Raw genomic sequence first — 22,977 nt, 5'->3', positions numbered from 1 at the left:
TCATAGAAACAGAAACTTTTTTTTTTAATGGAAGGAAAATTATCTAAATCTGACTGGTACAAAAATTGGTATCAATGAATTTTTTATTAGCAACAAGGAGAAATAATGATCGTACTGGTTCTAATACACTAAAGTCTTCTTGAAATACTGATTTTTTTTTAAAAAGTCTTCAGACATTAAATAAAATAAAATAAAGAGATCCCCTGCTCTTAAGATCAAAGCATCTCCTTCAATACCCTGATGGGTAGAGTCTTTCACAGGTACCCTGTGGAAGGCTCCTGTCCTGTTCTTGTCTTCTCGTACTTCTGATGTCTATCCCATTTGTCCTCCTGAGTGAGGTTTCAGCCTCTTCTCTAGGGTCCTCCTTGTTGTTTAGCTTCTTTGGTACTATAGCTTTTACTATGTTTATCCTATATTATAGGGCTAATATCCACTTATAAGTGAGTGTATACCATTTGTGTATTTCTGCTTCTGAGTTACCTCACTCAAAATGATCTTATCTTTTCTAGTTCCCACTATTTGCCTGCAAATTTCATGATTTTTCTTGTTTTTAATTCCTACCCATCAGGGTATCAAGGAAGACACTGAGACTCATAGCCAAACATTGGGCAGAGTACAGGAAACCTTATGAAAAAAGAAAGACCTGGAGGGGACAGGAACTCCACAAGGAGACCAACAGAAGTGAAAAACCTGGGCCCATGGTGTCTTACTCCAACCAAGGACCATGCATGGACATAACCTAGAACCTCTGCACAGATGTAGCCCATGGTGGCTCAGTGTCAAAGTGGGTTCTCCAGTAAGGGGATCAGGGGCTGTCTCTGACTGAACTCAGTGGCTGTCTCTTTGATCACCTCCCACCGGGGATTGGGATGTGGGATGCAGCCTTCAGGCCACAGAGGAAGATGATGCACCCAGCCCTGATGAGACCAAATAGGCTAGGGCTAAATGTAAGGGGAGCAGGACCTCCCCTATCAGTGGACTAGGGGAGGGGCATAGAAGGAGAAGAGGGTGGGACTGGGAGGAGATGAGGAAGGGGGGTACAGCCAGGACACAAAGTGAATTCATTGTAATAAATTAATTAACTAAAATAATAATAAAAGAGCCAATGCAAATTTCCTGTGAATTTGGCCTCACTGTATTAGTCAACAGAGAGTTTATCCTCTTTTTCTCACCACTACTGTTACCCTAAGGGTGCCAAATAATTCATACATGACTCTTCTGAACACATCACAGGAAGCAGAAGAAAGGCTGACAAGAGTAAGAAGTAGTGAGCTGAGTTAGTTGAGACCTGAAGGATGTTGAAGAATTTTGATAATTGTCTTTTTGCGAAGAGTCACACTTTCTCCACTGAACAGATGTCTTATTTAAATGTGTGTAGGATTAACGATTTTCTGGAACTAGGAGGAAAATTTTCATTTATGAAGCTCTACTGAGCTTCAGTATCTCTACTGAGATAGTCTACCTGATAAATAATGGCTGGTACCAATTTTCTCTCCTGCATTCAGATGTAGAAATAACAAAGGCACACGACAACCAGGCAGTCTTGAAGGGATTTTTGAAAGAAAATAAAAAGGTTGAATATATTATACACATAATATTCCTTGTAAAATTTCACAAGTACTGAAATAGCACATTATGGGATCCTCTTGTCCTGTGACTTGGAAGGTGGAATGCACAGCCACAGCCTCGGGACCGTTGGCGATAACAGGCTGTCATAGTCCGTTGTTGGCACTCCAGAATTCTTTTCCACGAAACACCAAGGTAGCAGAGAGTGGAGAATTCTGAGACTGGGGATTACTAATTTCCAACTCTATGACAGTACCTAAGAAATTTTAGGAATATACTTTTTTTTTAAAGTAGGATATATAGAAGTGAATGGGCTGTGTTTGATGACTGTTTTTTTAATTTATTTATTTTTTATATTAATCACAGGTTATTTACTTTGTATCCCAGCTGTAACCCCCTCCCTCATTCCCTCCCAATCTCACCCTCCCTCCCTCATCTTCTCCCTGCCCCTTTCTAAGTCCACTGATAGCGGAGGACCTCCTCCCCTTCCATCTGACCCTAGCTTATCAAGTCTCCTCAGGACTGGCTGCAATGTCTTCTTCTGTGGCCTAGCAAGGCTGCTCCTCCCTTGGGGGGGGTGTGTGTCGAAGAGCTCACCGTTGAGTTCATGTCAGGAATAGTCCCTGTTCCCCTTATTAGAGAACCGATTTGGACACTGAGCTACATAGGCTATATCCAAACAGGGGTTCTAGGTTATATCCATACATATCCTTGGTTGGAGAAACAGTCTCATGAAAGACCTCTGTGCCCTGATATATTTGGTCCCTGTGGAGCTCCGGTCCTCTCCAGGTCTTACTAACTCCCCCTTCTTTCATATGATTCCCTGCACTCTGCCGAAGGTTTGGTTATGAGTCTTAGTATCTGACTATTTTTATATCATTTATCTGTACATATGGTTTTACAATTAGTTATCTTTCATGAAGGGAAAACATCGATGCAACAATGAAGTGAAAACTTGGCTTCACATAAAATAATTCATATAAAAGTTGTCAATCCTAGAGACTGCTTTCAGGATTATCTTTAAATCTTTTGTTTCATAAACTCTCCAATAATTTGGGTAATTAAATTATGGCATCATTTTATTTTCATTTATTAATAAGTAAGTTTTTTTAGTCACTTGCAATGATGCAAGTTGTCATAAAAGGTCATGGTAATTTCTTATATTCTGGCTTCCTTCATATGAAAATTCTTGCATAACTAACTTACCATTTTTCCTATGATTGGGTTACGTTCCTTTCATAATTTGTTCTCATTGCAATAAATGCCTTAAGTGTGGTGGCACACTCCTTTGATCCCAGTATTCAGAAGGTGGAGGCAGTCTGATCCCTGGGATTTTGAGGCCAGCCTAGTCTCAAGTTCCAGGCCAGGGCTACACAGTGAGCCCCCTGTTTCAAAGCAAAACAACAAACAAACCATCCATCTAACCAACCAACCAACCAACCCAGAAGTATTTGTGTAGATGGTTTGGAGACTGAGCTAACAGATCTGCTTTGGATTAACAGAATCATGCAGACGTTTGTTACTCAGCAGTGGAAACAGAGCAAAGAAAAGTCCAATTGCCTGCACGGTAAGAAGCTGTCAGAGAAGAAGGTGAAGTCTCCTCTGCATTTGTTTTCTACCCTGCGCAGGTTGGTAACAGGCGTCTTCATCCTTGTCTCAGGGCTGAGCCCATAGAGTCCACTCTCACCCAGTTTGAAGTATTTTTTTCTTGATAGATGTCTGCTTATTTGACTTCCAAGAAAAGACTTAAGTTACATGGGGCCCATCTGAAACGTAGATGGGCTTTTGCTTGTTTTTATTAGTCAATAGTAGGAAAATTTACTAAAATTAGTTTTGTTTTCAAATAGAGGTTTCTTCAAAAAAGAGTTCTTTCTGGGGCTCTGGGATGGGTTGGAGGGAGAAGCCATGCTGGAACCCTCTTGTGCTTATGAGGAGAGATGTGGCTTAGTTCCTGTGACCCATCCTGCACCCAGAGGAGGGAGGCTGCTGATGAGGTGGCAGCAGGGAGCTGAGCTGGGGCTCTGAGGTTAGGTCCAGTTTTGCCCTGTTGTTAATTGTTGCTTATCTCCAAGGTCGCCCAGCTATCCTCCCCCTGGTTGTGGCAAAAGCAAATCCAAACTGAAACCCGAACAAGATGGCATCTCCAAAACGCACAAGCTGCTGCGGAGGACTTGCTCCAGCACTGTCAAAGCCGATGACGTGTGCACCAAATCACACAGGACCTTCGGGCGCTCGCTGTCCAGCGACCCCAGGGCCGAGCAGGCGATGTCTACCATTAAATCGCACAAACTCCTGGGCCGGCCCTGCCCCACAGCCAGCAAGCAGGAGGACTGCCTCACGCTGAAGTCACACAAATTATTGACTCGATCTTGTTCTGGAGACCCGCGGTGTGAGCACAACACCAACTTGAAGCCCCACAAACTGCTAAGCAGGTCTTACTCCAGTAATCTCCGAATGGAAGAGTTATACGGGCTGAAAAATCACAAATTGCTCAGCAAGTCTTACTCCAGCGCCCCCAAGTCATCGAAAACCGAGCATTTCAAGGAACCCAACGCAGAGGGCAGGAGGCTCTCGCTTACCTCAGGGCTTATCGGTATTTTAACACCATCGTCGTCTTCTTCCCAGCCTCCTGTGCGTAAACACTTTCATCTCGCCTTTCTTAATGTAGCCAAGGGGCCAGAGATTTGTTTACAGTTTTTATAAGACCTGGGAGAAGAGAGAAGCAAGATACATGCTATTTGTTTTGTTTAAATTTGCTGTGGGTTTCCTTTAGGGATATTATTTTTTATGTTCCGCTTATGCACATCTGGCACGAACAGTTAGTATTGCGTCCATAACACACACACACACACACACACACACACACACACACTTGCTGATTTGCAATCCAGTTCCTATTCCTACTATTCCAGTTCGAATGCCACTAAAAATAGAAGGAATTCATTTAGATCTACAAAGCTTTTAGTCCTTCTTAAGTAGGTTATTTCATCTTTTCACCAGAGAGTAGTGGAGGACCATACTTGCCTTACAGTTAAGACTAATATTCTAGTCGTAGATTAGAAAATTTCGTCTGTGAACAGTGTTATTGGTCATGGTATACAGGAGTCTCACGTGATGTTTCTCTTGGTGTCCATTTTCTATAACAGTTTTGGGGGGAATCTGGGTCCAGTTAATGACTGTATGGTTGGTATTGAGTCTGTACCTGCCTTACACAAAACTTCCCTCTCCAGTGATTGGTGTTACAGCCAACTTCCAACAGACTTAAATTACACATGTAGTTACAGATTCAGAAATGGTTTGTAAAGGTTTTTGTTTGCTTGCTGTGTTTTACATACGTATATGTATAGGTGTCAATTTAATGATTCACACCCAGCCACATACAGGTTGAAAAAATAAGAAACTGTTTGTAGGAAGTTATTCTTACATAGCACTTTCCCTGCAATTGAATTACAAACACTACTGTAAAAGTATACTTGTTTTAGGAAACCTGGACAATCTTTATAATTTTACATGAGTATTTTAAAAGTTCATTTAAAGGTAGATAGACCTAAATGACATGAAAAAGTTGTGTTAATCAAGTACATAAAGTTATGTTTCCCATAATAGTGTCACTGCAGACAGATGATTTCAGATAGTTTGTGAAAGAAAATGTCTGTATTTTTGCCATGTGTGTAGCCTGATAAGGATTTAGTACTGGGATCTTTGCCAGCAGTCATCTGATTTTCCTTGGAGGAATTAATTGCAGCTGATAAGATTTGAATATTCTAATGAGGGTGTGGACATTTTTTGATCAGTAATAGTTTAAACCAACTTTCTTTTCATGTTACTATGATAGGTATTTCTAAAAGATGAGAAATTGAGAGTATCATTTTGTTTAGGCAGATATTGCAAATTACGCAAATATGACAGAATTAGTAAAGAAATTCAGTATTTTGATACAATAGTAGCTGACAATACTCATGTGATCTCCTGCATTCATTTCTGGAAAAGGTAAGAGATACAATTTCCACATTTTCCCCAATGAAAAAAATTACTTTTTAAAACTTTGCTTTTTATAGACAAATGGTGCAAAATGCATTCCAATCCGAGACCGCGGCTTCCTGGTGCAGGTATGATTCAGAGCGTCTATGGGGAGCATCTCGTCCCTGCTGGGCTTTCCCATCATCTGAGACTCTTACTGGCTGCTTTCCTTGTATTGTTTTATTCAGACGATTGAGTTTGCTGAACAGCGGATCCCTGTGCTGAATGAATACTGTGTGGTTTGTGATGAGCCACACGTATTTCAAAATGGCCCCATGCTCAGGGTAAGTTCCTGTTAACTGACTTGCCACGTTATCATTTAATATAAGTGAAAGCATTCCAATATAAAAATAAATAAGTAAATAAAAGCAGTTTAGAATAAATACATCCTAGGGTAAATTATTTAATGTATACTAAATGGTATCATTTGCATGGAAAGGAGTTAGTATTATTTCCAGAGGCATCTGTGAAAGAGGAAGTAATTTACTTCTAAGATGATGTTCCTTGTGTCTGTCATCTTTATAATCATTTATATCTATTTCCATATTGATAGTATATCTCATAAACTGTATATTTATATGTTTATTTAATAATACATGGCTTCTGGGAACAGCTTTTTTTTTCTTTTAAACAAGGCTAGACAACTAGGATGCTTCAGTGTATTTGCTGAAAACCCCACAATGTAAGATGGTTAGCATATAGATAAGTTCCCCAGAAGTGCCCAGAAGTGATGTCAAAGTGGAAAGGCAGACTGCCGACTTAGTGCCACAGCTGTCCTATCACTGAAGACGTGTGGAAAGATAAATCAGTGAGCATGCACAAACTTTGGAGAATGAATTGTTCAAGTTAAAAACTGGCTTTTTTTTGAATAATGACTTTATAAACTTTATAAACCAGTAATAGTTTCAAAATAATAGTTAAAAAAAATAAACCTGAATGACAGTTGCAAAAAAGCCAGTTTCAAATTTAAGTCTATACAATCGTCTGGGCAGTTTGAATGAGAACTGTTGTGCATAGACTTATATTTGAATGCTCTTTGGGGAGGTTATGGAACTTTAGTAGGCAGGGCCTTGCCAGAGGAACCTCACTAAGGGAGGCCTTTGTGGATCTGTAACCTCACCATATTTACTGCTCTCTCTCTCTGCTTCCTGTGTGGGGTTGAGATGTGATCTCTCATCCTCCTGTTACACCCACCCTACCATGCCTTCCCTGACCTTCTAATCTTCTGGAACCATAAGCCAAAACAACGGCTTCCTTCTATAAGTAGCTTTTCGGCATGCTATTTCACCACTGCATCAGGAAAGCAACAAATACAATGTTAGTTATTAAAGTGCAAAAGTCACTAAAGGGCACAGTTAAGTGATTTGTAATATAATCATGATCAGAACCGTTGTTGCTAATTCCAGAACATTTTCACTACTTAAAGAAGAACCCCAAACTACTATCTTTGCACTCTCTCCCCTTCCTGATACGTGGCAACCACTAACATATTCTCCTTTTCTGTGGATGGGTATGCTCTTAAGTTTCCTCCAATAGCACAGCTCAATACTCTGTCCCTTTTCATTGTTCATTTTATGGATGGACATACCAGATAGGTTTATTCATTCATCAGCGGATAGAATCCCTGACCTACATATTCTCTCTCTCTCTCTCTCTCTCTCTCTCTCTCTCTTTCTCTCTCTCTCTGTGCCACTACCATTATATGACAGTTTCACTTTCTCTACATCTACATTTTTTTTTCTCTTTGAAAAGTGTGTCAGTGTATCTGTGAGTGTGGTATTTGTGTGTGTGTATCCATTCCAGTGTATGTGATTCTAGCAATCTGGTTTGGGCAACACTTTCATAATTAATGATAATTCTGAGAATGTTTCCACGTGCTTATTGTCCATTTTTATATCTTTAGAGAAATGTCCGTTCAAAACACCTCGTTTTTATATTGAGTTCTTTAATTTTCATTACTGAACTGTAAATATTCTTTATTCTGAATGTTATTTCTTTATTGCTAGATCCTTATTATATATAACTGATAAAGACTATTTTGTATGTTTTCTTTTCATTTCCTTGATAATGTCTTCAATCCAGTAAAGTCTTACATTTTGATGGAGTCTAACATTTTTAAATTCATGCATTTTTGATGTGTGTCTAAGGAACTGAAATCAGAGGAGTGTGAATTAGCTTTGCTCCTTTTACAGCATTGCTGTCTATTTGGACTCCCTTGCTTTGCTCTATTAATTCTGTGGTCATCTTGTCTATTTTTGCAAATAAAAGCAGTTGGAATTTGTATATGTTTGCATCTAAGCTGTAATCAGTTTGAAAATTATTGACATCAGCTATATAGTAAATACATATCTTCCATCACAAGTCAATATATGAGTAGACGTGTCATGTAGAGACATGACTGCACTGTGAGATGGGTCCACAGGTCGCCAAGAGAGCTCCCCCACTCCTCTACCAAGTGAGACATAGTGGAGTCCGCCATTGGCCTTATTGTACTGCTGCCTGACAGTGTTCCCTCTCCAGACACGAGACAAGGAGAGTTTGTTGTAATGGCAGCCTGCATAGACCAAGACAAATTTATGTTAATTTTTCCAAAGCATGAACACAGGATATCTTTCACCTACTTAGATTTTAAAATTTTCTTCCAATGCTGCTTAAATATTTTAGCATCTGAGTTCTATATTTTCTTTGAATTATTTTTTATGTAAATGAATTTTTAAATTTTGTTTCCAGGTGGTCCTTGTTAGTATAAAGGAATGCAAATGATTTTGTAGATCATCTTTGTATTTTGTAAGTTTGCTGAATTTCTTTATTAGTTCTAGTAAGTTTTTTTTGGTTTCTTTTAATGACCCTCTATAAGAGACTTCTTAGTTTCTGTTTCCTGTTGCTGTGATACTTAAAGGAGGCTGGGGAGCCAGCTTATTGGTTAAGAGGTAACTAACATTTAAAGAGAAGTAACGTATTTTTTGGCTCATAGACAGGAAGGTCTAGTCCTTACTCGGTTAGTTACATTACTCTGGCATTTGATGGGGCAGCATGTTACAGCAGACAGATGAGATAGCAAAACTGCACACCACAGACCCAGGAGCAAGAAACAAGAGTGGCTGGGACCCCACAACGCCTCTTCAGCACTCACACCAGTGACCTAGTTCACACTAGGTTCCAAAGGACCCTCTGGGGACCAAGGCTTTACTGTGTCTTTGAATCGCACTCAAATCTAAGCTACACCAACCTTTTCAAGACAGGGGATTCTTTGTTGTATGGATTAATATATGTGTATGTGAGTGTGTGTTAGTATATAATTTATAATATATAAATGTATTTGTTTATATATGTATATAAGTAGTCTTCATGTCATTTACTCTGTTGCTCCTATTTTTTGTCTCATTTATTTTTTAACTGTTAATGAAAATGGAAACACTAAATTTTCTATTGTTGTGCTGTCCATTTCTACCTACAGTTTTGTCGCTGTTTGCCTCAAGTATTCTGCAGGAATGTGTTGTTCCTCATGTTTATACAGTTACATTACCTGTTCCTGATATTTTGTGTCGCTGTCTGTATTAGCGGTTTTTATCTTCAAGCCTGTTCTAGCTCATGTTATTGTAGTCTCGGCAAGCTCATCACTCTCTCCTATCACCTCCCTTTCTCCGGCCTTCCTACTCGTGAAACAGTGCTGGTTTCCCATGTGTTTTCTGCATGTACTATGTCTGTCCCTATTCATCTGGTTCTGTGATACTAGCCCTTTTTGTGTGTTAAATAGCCGTTTTCTAAGACCTCTTTTTTTATTTTTTGAAATTCTTTATTGATTATACTTTATTCACTTTGTATCCCCCTTGTGGTTCCCTCCCTCCTCCCATTCCAATCTCTCCCTTCCTCCCCCCTCTGAATGCGTGCCCCTCCCCAAGTCCACTGGTAAGGGAGGTCTTTTTTTCCTTCCTTCTGATCCTAGTCTGTTAGGGCTCATCAGGACTGAATGCAGTGTCTTACTCTGTGACCTGGTAAGGCTGCACCCCCCTGAGGGGGAGGTGATAAAAAAGGAGACCACTGAGTTCATATCAGAGACAGTCCCTGTTTCCATTACTAGGGACCCCACTTGGACACTGAACTGCCATGGGCTACAAATGTGCAGGGGTCCTAGGTTATCTCCATGCATGGTTCTAGGACCTCATTTTAATTTCTGTTTTATACATTTTGATCTCTTTTCGTAATGACTGTTTTAGGGACTGAAATTAGCATTTAAAAATTTAAAAATCTAGTTTAGATTAAGGCCAACTTGATTTTAATAACATGAAAATGTTGTTCCTGTGTGGTTTTTAAAATTACTTATTATTGTGTAAGTTGTTGTGACGTGGGAAGGATACACATGTCATGGCACATGTGTGGAGCTCAGAGGACAGCTCTGTGGAGTTAGTTCCCTTTCTTTTATCTGAAGTGGACTCCGGGGTTGAAGATCATCAGGCGTGGGGAAGAGATGCACTGGCCGGCTGTCTTCTCACATTCCACAGGTGTAGTCTTCCTCCTGGTGCTTCTGTGCATAAAGACCACTGCCTCCTGTTGTAGCAACATACATTTACAATTAGTGCTTGATGTAGTTTGCTTTTAAACTAAACAGAAACCGATCAAAATAAATATTAAAACTAAAATATTGACACACACACATATTCAAGTTGGTTTTTTTTTTAATTGTTGGCTTGGTTTTTGGTTTTCACTCTTTCAGGTTTTTACCGTTGCTCATTATGTCTTTGTGTGTCCTGTCTAGGACTTTTTGAGTTTTTTTAATTAATTTTTTATTTTTTAATATTAATTACAGTTTATTCACTTTGTATCCCAGCTGTAGCCCCCTCCCTTATTCCCTCCCAATCCCACCCTCCTTCCCTCATCTCCTCCCATGCCCCTCTCCAAGTCCACTGATAGGGGAGGCCCTCCTCCCCTTCCATTTCACTCTAGTTTATCAGGTCTCATCAGGACTGGCTGCGTTGTCCTCCTCTGTGGCCTGGCAAGGCTGCTTCCCCCTCAGGTGGGAGGTTGGTCAAAGAGCCCGCCACTGAGTTCATGTCAGAGACAGATCTTGTTCCCTTACTAAGGAACCCACTTGGATACTGAGCTGGACATTGGAAGAAGGAAAAAACAGGAAACCGGACAGGAGCTTACCACAGAGGGCCTCTGAAAGACTCTACCCAGCAGTATATCAAACAAAGCAGATGCTGAGACTCATAGCCAAACTTTGGGCAGAGTGCAGAGAATACTATGAAAGAAGGGGGAGAGAGTGGGACCTGGAGGGGACAGGAGCTCCACAAGGAGAGCAACAGAACCAAAAATCTGGGCCCAGGGGTCTTTTCTGAGACTACTGCAGCCAAAGACCATGCATGGAAATAACCTAGAACCCCTGCTCAGATGTAGCTCGTGGCAGCTTTTCGAGTGTTAACTTGAAGTATTCCTTCATTGTTTCCTGAGGGAAGTTTGCACTAATGATGAATTCTCAGATTTTGTTTGAGAATATTTTCATTTTTTTTTCAAGTTTGAAGGAAAGTATGTTACACATAGAATTATTTGTTGAATTTTTTCCTTGTTTTGATTTAAATTTCTCTTCATTTGTTATTTTGTGTTACTGCATGCTTTTAGTGTTCATGTTTTCTGAAGCCAAATTAGTGTGTGTGTGTGGGGGGGGGAGGTGGATTATATTCCTCATATGTGTGAGCTACTCTCATTGTTGCTTATATTTTTGGTAGTTTTATTTTGTTCTTTGAGACACAGTCTCTCACTGTGGCCCAGGGGGGCCTGAAACTGACTGTAGAACCAGGCTAGCCTGGAGCCTCAGCTTTCTGCATGCTGGGATTACAGCCATGCATCACCAGCGTTCTCAGTATTTTGATTAAGGCATGTATGTTATGTATGTATCTCTTCATATTTATCCTAGTGGAGTTCATTGGGCTTTCATGAGGTATAGGTTAATAATTTTTTCATGAGTTTGCTATTTTGGGAGATACCATTACATCAGATGTTCTTTTCACATCTTTTCCTTGTATCTCAGAACTCCATCATTAATACATTTGTATGAAATGATACTTAGTAGACCTCTTGGTCTTTGTTCACTTCCTTCATTATTTTTTTCTGTTACTGAAATACACATCTCAGTTGGCTGCATACAAATATTCGTGAACTCCTCAAATGCAGTCATAGCATCCCTTAGTGAGTTTTGTATCAGTTTTCATAGTGGTCAACCCCAGGATTTATTTTCTTTTTATAAATTGTTTTTTTTTAATTATTATTAAATACAAATTATTCACTTTGTATCCTGCCCAATTCTATCTATTGATTCTTTTGAAATACGATCATTATTTAGATAGTTTGCCTTGGCTCTTTAATCATTTTGCAAATGTGGCTTAATCAGTATCTGTGTATTTTCCTGGACCCTGTCAATCAATAGACTTTCTCCTATATCTGGGCCTCTGTTATTTCTTTACTTGCCTCATTCTTTTTTTATTGTAAGCTCAGCATCCTGAATATACTATTGCAGCAGCCTGCCAATCCGATCTCTGTCCTTTCTAGGTTCCATTGCTTGATAAATTATCATCAAAAGTCCCTTCTCATTTCTTGGCAAGGGTATATATTTGTTAAGCATTCCTTTAATACTTAGCCAGAAGGTTTAAAATTCTACCCTAGCCCAAATTTTCTCCTTAAAATAATAAAAACAGCTAGAAATGATACTTAATAACAACTCCTAATTTTTTTGTTTAGTTTTTTTTTCCTTATTTTATGTTATTTTTTCTCCCCCTTTTTAAAAATAAATGTATGGTCTATCTGCTTAGCTTTGGCTGGCAAAGAATTTATTGTTTAGTGCAAACTGGCCTCAGACATGTGGCTGTCCTCCTGTCTGAGGCGCTCAAATGCTGGGATTTTTGTCAGGAGCCACCATGACTGGCTACAAATTTTTCTTGAGTACATGAAGTCCTGGCCAAGTATGTGGCCTTCTGTCTTCCCAGGCATGTGTAGAAGCCGTTCCTAGTTTTCACGTGTCTTATTCTTACTTAGTCTTTCCTCCAAAGCAGTTTATTAATTTGTTTTCTGCCTTGGTTGCTACCTACTGACCTGTAGTGACCAGAATGCTGATCAGTGTTCAGTGCTAATCCTGGGTGTTAGATGTAGTGCTGGGTGAGTTTCAGATCAGGCACAGACAGACAGTTGCCTCAGCTTGACTTCATGGCGCCATCAGATGGGGTCCATTATAGTCCATCTTTCAGTTTCAGGAAATGTGAGCTGTTAGGAATAGTTTACATTCTCACCAAGGTGTAAATATATTATTTTGAGTAATTGCTTCTTGCCTCATTACAATCTCCAAGCAATTTCCAAAAGGGTTTGAGTTTGTTAAGACAATTTTCACCAATGTTTTAAAATTCTTATAGGGAGGTCGAAGGGTGGGTTATCACTAAGCCATTTTTGTTGATATTAGTTTAATTTCAGTGTTCAAAAAATGCATTCAGCTACACCTATGTAGGTTTTCGTGTGAGAAACAGTAAAGTGTGGGTAAATATGAAGATAATGATTGATCTAATGTGTCCTGATTATTTATTGAGGGTGGGGCACTTTGCATTGTGGACCAGAATCCTGTATAGGTAGTTCACTTGTTTCTGACTTGACCTTCATAGAATTGTAGTAATTTGTTCCTGTGGCTCAAGTAAGCTTCCTTCCTTCCTTCCTTCCTTCCTTCCTTCCTTCCTTCCTTCCTTCCTTCCTTCCTCCCTCCCTCCCTCCCTCCCTCCCTCCCTCCCTCCCTTCCTCCCTTCCCTCCATCCATCACAGAGATTAAACAATTTTTCAGCAGCATTCAGATAGTGTGCCTGGGTGTGGAGCTTTGAACTGGATTCTGTCCTGCTCCTGCACTCTTCATCTTAAACATTAATTATAGTGTTAGTAGGCTGAAAGTGCCATGGTAGATTCTGTTCTACTTTTTAAGGGGGGGAGGGAGATTGTCTTTTTCTTCAGAATATGTTTGAAAAGATAAGTCACACAGTCTATATAACAATGATTTAATCAGAGGTTTTTAATATCTCAAGGTTTACATGGATAAATAACCATTGTTAGCATAATTTTCAAATTTTATGATTTATTTATTGTATTTTATTAAGGAAAATAGATGAAAATTATTCCTAAAGCCCATATACTATTTTTTGAGTAATTCCCGTTAGTTTATTCTCAGAATAAAATACATGCCAGCTAAAACAGCATGTATTTGTAAAATCATTGCGTGACTGAAAAGAAAAATGTCCACTTGATACATGGAACGGCGAGACTCCCGGTTGCCCTTTCCATATTCCTCTTAGGTGCAACAGTCACATTCTGCCAAGGCTCGGGCTTTGACCTTGAGTTTATCCACGGCGTGCTGTCTCAACTGCAAAAACAACAGGGATTCATCAGTACCAGACACTCTTTTAAGTCCTTTTTATATGTGCAAAGCGCTTTATATAGACTGTCAGCATTGACTCTTCATGGCAACTCTAGGAGGTATTATCAGCTCCACTTTATAGTGGAAAGAAATATTCTATTCCGTGTTCCTCTGCTGGTTAGCAATCCACACAGGACTCCAAACAGGGAGAGTGGCACAGAGCCTACGCTCAGCCTGCAGACTTGAAGGACCATGTTTATGTTCTTGAAATTCACCGCACACACATTTGACAGCCTACTCTGAGGTTAAATTGCTGACATTCCTTTCCCATAATAAGTGGCAAAGATACCACCGTTTCTCTTAGTATTCTCTCTGTCTCACTCCAGATTTTGTTGACTTTTTGCTGCATCAGTGAGGGTTAGAGAGAAAAAAAAATCTTCTAAATATTTTACATAGCTAACTATTAGATGGTTTAATGTTGCTGTGACGTAGCCTAAGGCAGTGATTATCAATCTTCCTAATCCTGTGACCCCTTAATATAGTTCCTCACATTGTGCTGACCCCATTAAAATTATTTTGTCATTACTTCATAACTCTTAATTTTGCTACTGTTATGAATCATAATGTAAGTCTTTGATATGCAGGATATCTGATAGTTGGACCTGTAAAAGAGTCAGTCCATTCCCAAAGGGGTTGCAGCCCATAGGTTAGAACTACTGGCCTAAGGAAATCAGACAAGCACCTTTGGCTTTTAAAATAGATATAAGTGATATGAAATTAGATCAAGAAATGAAAATCAAAGAAATTTCTCATGTTCAAAGGTTGATAAGCAGAAGGGATGATTTAATTCTCTTAACAGAGGCTTCTCTTAATTTTGACATACTGGTTAATAGTTTTTCTGTATTGTATTTTACATTGCAGCACATTTTCTGTAAATTTTTTTAAAGGTCTAAATTTTTATTGAGCTAAACAAAGAAAGCTTATGCCCATATTTTCTCTTGCACTTCTCCAGAATATACATGCTACCGAACATAATCCCCTCTTAGACTTCTGAGTCAGTGACAGATGGAGATGGAGATCATTTAGTTTCCTTAGCTGTCTTACAAGTTATTTTTAAAATTTTATTATTATTATTATTATTATCATCATTTATTACAATTTATTCAATTTGTATCCCGGCTGTGGGCCCCTCCCTTGTCTCCTCCCAGCGCCCCCCCTCTTTTTTCTTCCCTTATGCCCCTCCCCTAAGTCTGCTGTTAGTGGAGGTCCTCCTCCCCTTCCCTTTGACCCTAGCCTATCTGGTCTCATCAGGGCTGGCTGCATAGTTTTCCTCTGTGGCTTGGCAAACTGTAATAAATCCTGAAGAGGATGCATTATAACACAGCTAGTGAGTCAAGAGACCAGACAAACTTGCTTTTAGTAAAATCCCAAGCCTAAGGTCTTTGTTTTCTCTGACATTTATTTCTCTTATTTTCCTTTAAGTCTGATTCTCTTAAAATGTGAATGTCCATTACTGCTCTTGTCTTGATAGCCTAAAATGTTCTTCACTGCACACACCATCCTGTTACTCTATTCAGAGGGCTGTTGTTATATTACATACTTTCTGAAAGTGCTATGTACATGTGTTCCAGTGGTCCGCTCTTCTCTTCCTTGTTTACAATGTTTCTAAATGGCACTTCCACATTAACACGGGAGTGTTGGTAACAGGGTGGGTTCTTGGCGGTGCAGTGGATTGGTACCAGAAAACCAACTCAAAGCTGGTGAATCAATCTGTCTCCTCTGAATGCACTGGAGTGTCAGCACAGCATGTGTTCTAGACATACCTTCACATGGTACAGAAAACAGGGAAGTAAGGGGCGTGCTGCCCGGTTCCTAAGGTCCCTACCCTTCTGCTCTGCTGCTGTGTCTTTCTTGACCTTTCCCTGTGAGCTGCTGAACTCTGGTGGAGAAAACCGTGCATCTATGTGAGTTAGTATCACCATTCACACCAATACTGGCTGTCATTCTGTGTCCCTACTTAAGAGACACATGCCTCACTTCCCACATGAGCAGACATGTTAGTAAGTTAAAGAGTCATGGTCAAGGTTTGCCGCCCTCACTGAATTGGGCCTGTGAGGAGAGAAATCCTAGTGGCAGCAGCATGTGACAGAAGAGGAATCAAACAGGCGGCTGGAGAGAGGTGGGATATACTTTTGAATGGCAAGGCCCCAGAGATCTTTCTCTGGCCTGGTCGGATTCCCACTTTTCGGTTCTCAAGAGTTTGATTAATTATTAACCACTCAAAGGATGAATGCATTGATTTGGTTGGTGCTTCCTTCGTCTGATCGCCTTCTAAAAGCCTTTCAAGTCACCTTGCACTTGTGAACCCTGCATTAGTGACCAAGCATTCTTCCAGCAGCCAAGCCTGCCCTGCAAGTACACCTCCGCCTAGATCCGTACGTCCTCTCTGTCTCTCTTAATGGAGAGCAGAACTTTTCTTCACTAGAACACCTATCTCGACTACAAAACACATTCAAAGTGTTGCCTGTGAAACTGGCAATATGAACAATTAAATGCTTAGAAGTGTGGTTCTTCATAGTTTAACATTTATTCTCATTTTCAACACAATTTTAAAGATATATTTTATTTTTATTAATTACAATTTATTCACTTTGTATCCCACCTGTAGCCCTTTCCCTCATCCCCTCCCAATCCCACACTCCTTCCATCATCTCCTCCTATGCACCTCTAGAAGTCTACTGATAGGGAGGTCCTCCTCCCCTTCCATCTGACCCTAGTCTATCAGGTCTCATCAGGACTGGCTGCAGTGTCTTACTTTGTGGCCTGGTAAGGCTGCACCCCCCCTGAGGGGGAGGTGATAAAAAAGCAGACCACTCCGTTCATAACAGAGACAGTCCCTGTTTCCATTACTAGGGAACCCACTTCTGAGCTACCATGGGCGACATCTGGTTCTAGGTTCTAGGTTATCTCCATGAATGCTCCCTGGTTGGAATATCAATGCAATTTTTAAATTAAATTTATTTTTTTACATTAATTACATTTTATTTGCTTTGTACCCCAGCTGCAAACCCCTCCCTCATTCCCTCCTAATTCCATCCTTCTTCCCTCATCTCCTCCCATGCACCTCTCCAAGTCCACTGATAAGGGAGATCCTCCTCCCCTTCCATCTGACCCTAACTTATCAGGTCTCATCAGGACTGGATGCATTGTCCTCCTTTGTGACCTGGCAAGGCTGCTCCTCCCTAAATCACAAATTTCTACTTACAGTGAGTTTTTTCTCTTATTTTAATTGGAAATATTTTATTAATAACTTAACATTTTGATCAACTAAATGTATAATATGCTATATGATAAGCTGTAAAGAAACAGCCTTTCAGAGCACAGGGAACTTAGGAAAGAAGTGGGAGACAGTAAGATTTGGAGAAGACAGGAACTCCACAAGGAGAGCAACAGAACCAAAAAATCTGAGCAGAGGGGTCTTTCCTGAGACTGATACTCCAAGCAAGGACTATGCATGGAGATATCAAGACCCCTGCACAGATGTAGCCCAATGCAGTTCAGTATACAAATGGATTCCATAGTAATAGGAACAGGGACTGTCTCTGACATAAACTGATTGGCCTGATCTTTAATTACCTCCCCCTGAGGGGGAAGCAGCATTACCAGGCCACAGAAGAAGACAATGCAGCTACTCCTGATGAGACCTAATAGACTAGGATCAGAAGGAAGGAAAAGAAGACCTCCCCTATCAGTGGACTTGGGGAGGGGCATGCATGCAGAGGGTGGAGAAAGGGAGGGATTGGGATGGAAGGAGGGATAGAACCACAGCGGGGATACAAAGTGAATAAAGTGTAATTAATAAAGAATTTAAAAAAAAAGAAAAGGAAAAGGAAAGACTAAGAGCTCAGTGTCTGACCAAGGAGAACATAGCTATTGTAAAACTACTGAATGTCAAAGAAGAAAAGCTACTGAAAAAAAAATAGTGATGAAAATAGGAATAAAGGGCACAGGACTTAGCATTGCTCAGATCCTAAATTTCCCATTTGTTTTCCATAACCCTGATGAGAATAATAACAGACATTTACCCCATTTACAATTATGTGAAGATAAAGTGAGTTAAAAATTGTGAAGATATTAATGAACAATGGCTTCATATTGTAAAAAAAAAAAACAACCAGCCTTTGTTAAATACTTTAGTATTTTTATTCAGTAGTTTTTTTTTTTTTCATATGCATTAACATAAAGCTACTATGGGGACAGCTGGGATAATTTAATTTATTTTGTTTAGTATTAAATAGCATTCTTAAAGAAGATGTTTATAAATCTTGTCTAAATTCCTTACCAAATCATTGAATTGGTGTTACTTATATTCTGTTTTACTGATTTGAAAATAGCTGCATATATGCTCCAGGGTCAACCCAATCCAGTATGTTTTATATACTAGGCTTACATAAAATATTTAGTTTGAACAAAAAGATCATAGCAGAAGTGTTTGAAAACCGTCCCCAACACTATGCTTCATCTCTACATAAATGCATAGCAAACTCCTCTAGAGTTGTAACATTTCTATTCTCAGAGAAGGGTAATTTAAATTCATTGAAAACACAAATTTCTTAAAATACAGTTAGGTTCTAAAATATTCTTTGAGGCTTAGAAACAGTTTTTGAAATGTGTTTATATTGCTCACATTTAAATTGCTTTGATTCAAAAAAATTTAAATATATTCATCTTAGCTGAAAAGGTCTACAATAAAGCATATTTGAGGACACATATAAAAGTTGTTCGTGTTCTTAACTTGGTAAATCATGAAGACTGTCTAGTAAATATGCATGTGTTGGTAACAGAGGGCCTTGCTGTAGTTTCATAGTCTGAATTATAGGGCGTTGAGTGCTCCAAGACAGCACAATTATTAACTCTTACAGGCACATCAAAACAAAATAAAAGAATAATGCCAGCCTTGTCACATTTATGTTTACATGATTTCTAGTAAAGCATGTGAAATAAACTCATTATCACAACTCTCTGTTATCAGAGGGTAAGTGGCTACACACAGTTTAGAAATGAAACTGGCATTTTTGTGTGTAACTGTCTTGAGTACACAGGAGTCATCTTAGAGGGGGAAAGCCTAGTCTACAGAGTAACTCCAACTTACATAATGCCAATGAGGAATGCTTCTGTTTCTTTTTCTTGAGTTTCTTTTCCTGTGAGCAGAGAAGCCGGATTTTCTGTTCTTTAAAATTTTCATGAATGTACGCAGTATACTTTGATCTTATCAATCCCACACTCAACATCCAGTTCCTCCCAATGATACCTCTCATCCTACTCCCAGATTTTGATCCTATTTCCATAGCCCACTAAGACCATTCTGTGCTATGCATACGTGCATATTTGTAGAGTCATTCACTGGACTGTGCGCAGCCTAGCAGAGGCCCTTCCTTACCCCGGGGCTCTTCAGCTGTCAAAGCACCTCAGCAAGGTTGGAGGTAAATGGCACTCCCCTCCTTCTAGCTGGAACTGAGACTGGTTTTATCTTGTGCAGGCGTTGTGCAATTATTTATCACTGCTCTGAGTTCATGTCCACAAAACACTTTCTTAGCAATCTTCTTCAACCTCTGGCTCTTCAAGTCTTTATGCCCTCCAGAGTGTAATAGCTATAGGGGTTCAAAGACAGTAAGAGCACAGGGCAGTCTATATCATCATCATCAAAGCTCACATGAACTCACAGAGACTGAAGCAGCAAGCACAGAACCTGTACTGGGTCAGCACCGGCTTCTCTGTATATATATTATGGTTTTTACTGTAGTCATTTTATGGGACTCCTGAGTTTGTGAACTTATGCATCTCTGAATCGTTTGCCTTCTCTTGGACTCCTTTCCTTCTCTTTGTTTGTGTTGGTCAACGATGATGTGTTAGTTTTCGTTTTGTTGTTTTATTAATTATCCCTTATATGTCTGTTTGTTTTCTAATGAGAGATAGAAAAGGGGTGGATCTGGATGGGAGGGAAGAGGAGGAAAAACTGAGAAGAGTAGAGGAAGAGGAAACCATAATCAAGATATAGTATATGAGGGGAAAATAATCTGTTTTTTAAATCAAGAAAAGCAAAAAAAAAAAAAAAAAAACCAAAAACAAAACAAAAAATACCCCTGCCCTTTTCTAGATTGTCTCTTGAGCTATGTGGGAAGGAGGGAGTGCAGTATAGATGTCCCACCTAGGGGTCATCTTATTACTTAGTCCTTATTCTCTGCACTCTGACCAGTTGAGAGCTACCTAATTTTAATTACCTTACATCATTTCAGAATTTTCTTTTAGTTCCTTCTGGTAATTGGCAATTAGAACTTGCAGACATAATGTAGATAAACAAGAAGAGTGTCTTACTGTGGAAAACATGTATGTGGCTTTAGAAATATCTAACACAAAGGTAACAGTTTTGCATCTTAACACTTTTGTTTTGACAGTTTACTAGCACACACTTAATGTGGTTTAATATGGAGATAAATTAAGAAGAGCAATTACGGTCTAGTTGCTACATTAAAAGGGGGAATATATGTTTTTGTAAGAAGTAATTATGCTTTTACTTGTAATTTTTCAGAATGATAGAAACATGTTTTGGTTTTCATTTTCAGAAAACATATTTGCTAGCTTGCCAAGTTCCCTTTTTCCAGCTCTTGGGGTGATGTTTCCAGATATCAGCTTTACACAAGTATAGGAAGAAGGCTATTTTTAACCAAAAAGTATGAAAAAAAAATTGAATCATGGCCATAAAGTAATTGTGTCATTGTTACGTAGTAAGAATGCAGGTTTATTGTTTGGAAACACTGGACAGTTGGCAAGTACATGGGATTCAGAGCTTTCTAGGTGCAGGGGTCTAGAGTGAATGCAGAAGAAAGCCTTAATGAGAACATTTCACTGGGTGAAACTACCAAAATTCGTGCTAAACAAAGTCAGAACAGATCATTAATTTCTAGGATTGTCACCAATGGGGCATATGTACAGCCATAGCCATCTACTGTGTTTCATAAAAATTTTAATGAACTCTTAAATCTGTAATTTTTTAATGAACTCTTAAATCTGTATTTTTTTTAATGAACTCTTAAATCTAGTGTAGTGAAGTATTTTATTTCTTTTTAAAACAGCAGTATAATACTGAAACGTTTTCTGTTACTTTCTTTCATTTTTTTTGAATTGAAAATACCTTTTTCAGACACTATGTTCTTTTTGTTGCATATATTATATTCTGATCACACTGTGTGTGTGCCTGTTCCATTTACTTATAGCCACACATTTAAGTAAGTGTAGTAAATTCTTAACGATTCAGATAAAACTGATAATTACTCAAATCACTAAATAAGCTATCCATTGCTCTTCAGTTTGGGGATTAGTGTATCTTAGTGAATGAAAGGGTGGTGGACTGTTTGACTAGAGTATTATTCAAAAGAAAGCAACTCCCATGCTGCTGTGCCCCAAGATGAGTGCTACCCAGTTAACTCCCAGCAGTCCATCCTGATCTCCAAGCTTTTTCTTCTTGAATATCCATGTGCAGCTTCAACCTCACTATATTCAGACACGGATGTAACACTGGATGCTGTTAATGTGCAGCATACTCCCCAGGAAGTGAACAAAGGGAAAAAAAAGTCGTATCTTTAAGGAAAAATTGAGGCACACAGACATAGCTATTCATAAAAGATTGAAGAAGATTTTAGAATACATAAAACATTCAGGTTAAAGGAAAAACAGTGGAAACTGAACAGTCTGCCTTGCTCCGCTCCTCTCCAGACACATAGCACTGCAGAGCGTCCTCCCTTGAATCTCTTCCTGCAAATTTCAACATTTCTGAAACAGAATCAGATTTGTACTGTTAGGACCAACAAAAGAAACACAGCAAATCCTTCTTCTCAGATTCCCTTCAGAGATTTTGCCAAAAACTGTAGTAAGCCAGGCTTTCTAGCCATAAAACCACACATGTGGATCTCTTCTGAACATAAAGGATATTTGGAATGGAGCTGTGGTTTCCCACTGACAAAGCAACAGACCAAGTCGTCCACTGGACGCAGCGAGTGCAGGAGCCTTGGCACCGACAAATACCTTTTGTCTGCCATGCAGAGGCACAGTGGATTGCGTCCTGTTAGGCTCCATCAGCTACCTAATGCAATGTAACTCAGGAGATCAGATAAATCAAGGGAATGACACAATATTAGATATGAAAGATGAGGGCTCCTCCACAGTAATTGCGGAGTGTATATTTCAGTGCTGTTGACCTCAGGGGGTTACTAGCGTCAAAAGTCCGTGCAACAAAACCAAGCTTTCAAGAGCTAGGTGGCAAGTAAGTAGAGTCATGCTTATTTCTCCCAAGTAAATTTCCTAGGGAAAAGTGAGATTCGCCTGGTATATCTTTTTTAAGTATAGTTTTTGTGTGTAAAAAAATGAATACATCTAATGTGTATTGTATATTGGATAGAGGGATGTATCTTACTCCCTAACATCCTTTTCATCAAATTGCTAAATTGTTCTGAGTGGAAATACCTGCAACTTACTGAAATGGTTCATTTGTTATGGTAGTTGTGACTCTACCAAGAGCCTATTGCTACTTCAGTGTAGGCATTTGCTTATTATTAAGTCACATGCAATGATTTCCTTTCACGCTAGGCCTCTGTGCTTTTCATTTATTATGTAGAGCGACTTTGCGTTTATGAATTGAAAGATGGAAAAGGGCATTGTTCTTGACTCCTGCTCTTTTGTAGCCCACAGTGTGTGAGCGGGAGCTGTGTGTCTTTGCTTTTCAAACCCTGGGGGTGATGAATGAAGCTGCCGACGAGATAGCTACAGGAGCTCAGGTACTCATGCTAATTGGGCCTATTTTGACTTGAAAAATGTGCTTCCGTCTTCTGATGTCTTCTTGACACTCTTCTTCAGGGAAGAATTCGGATAGCGTCTCGGTAAAAACAAACGGGCACTTAATTTTTTTTTTCTTTTTAATCTGTGCTTTGTCATTTTGCAGTGGCCTAGGGGGGAAA

At 39.3% G+C, this 22,977-nt stretch overlaps 1 protein-coding gene across 1 annotated transcript in view; it reads left to right on the top strand.

Moving 5' to 3' along the window:
* Parp8 (poly(ADP-ribose) polymerase family member 8) overlaps positions 1 to 22,977 on the top strand; it is a 176,012-nt gene that overhangs the window by 130,720 nt on the left and 22,315 nt on the right. The window contains exons 12-16 of the mRNA XM_060385735.1: positions 3,069 to 3,194; positions 3,639 to 4,197; positions 5,625 to 5,675; positions 5,775 to 5,870; positions 22,705 to 22,797. Coding sequence (XP_060241718.1) covers positions 3,069 to 3,194; positions 3,639 to 4,197; positions 5,625 to 5,675; positions 5,775 to 5,870; positions 22,705 to 22,797 — 925 coding nt within the window. The remainder of the gene's footprint in view (positions 1 to 3,068; positions 3,195 to 3,638; positions 4,198 to 5,624; positions 5,676 to 5,774; positions 5,871 to 22,704; positions 22,798 to 22,977) is intronic.

Source organism: Meriones unguiculatus, chromosome 6, assembly GCF_030254825.1.
Source record: "Meriones unguiculatus strain TT.TT164.6M chromosome 6, Bangor_MerUng_6.1, whole genome shotgun sequence".
NCBI classification, from domain to species: Eukaryota; Metazoa; Chordata; class Mammalia; order Rodentia; family Muridae; genus Meriones; species Meriones unguiculatus.
Note: the sequence above shows the minus strand (reverse complement) of the source record. Positions and strands in the feature narration are given on the sequence as shown.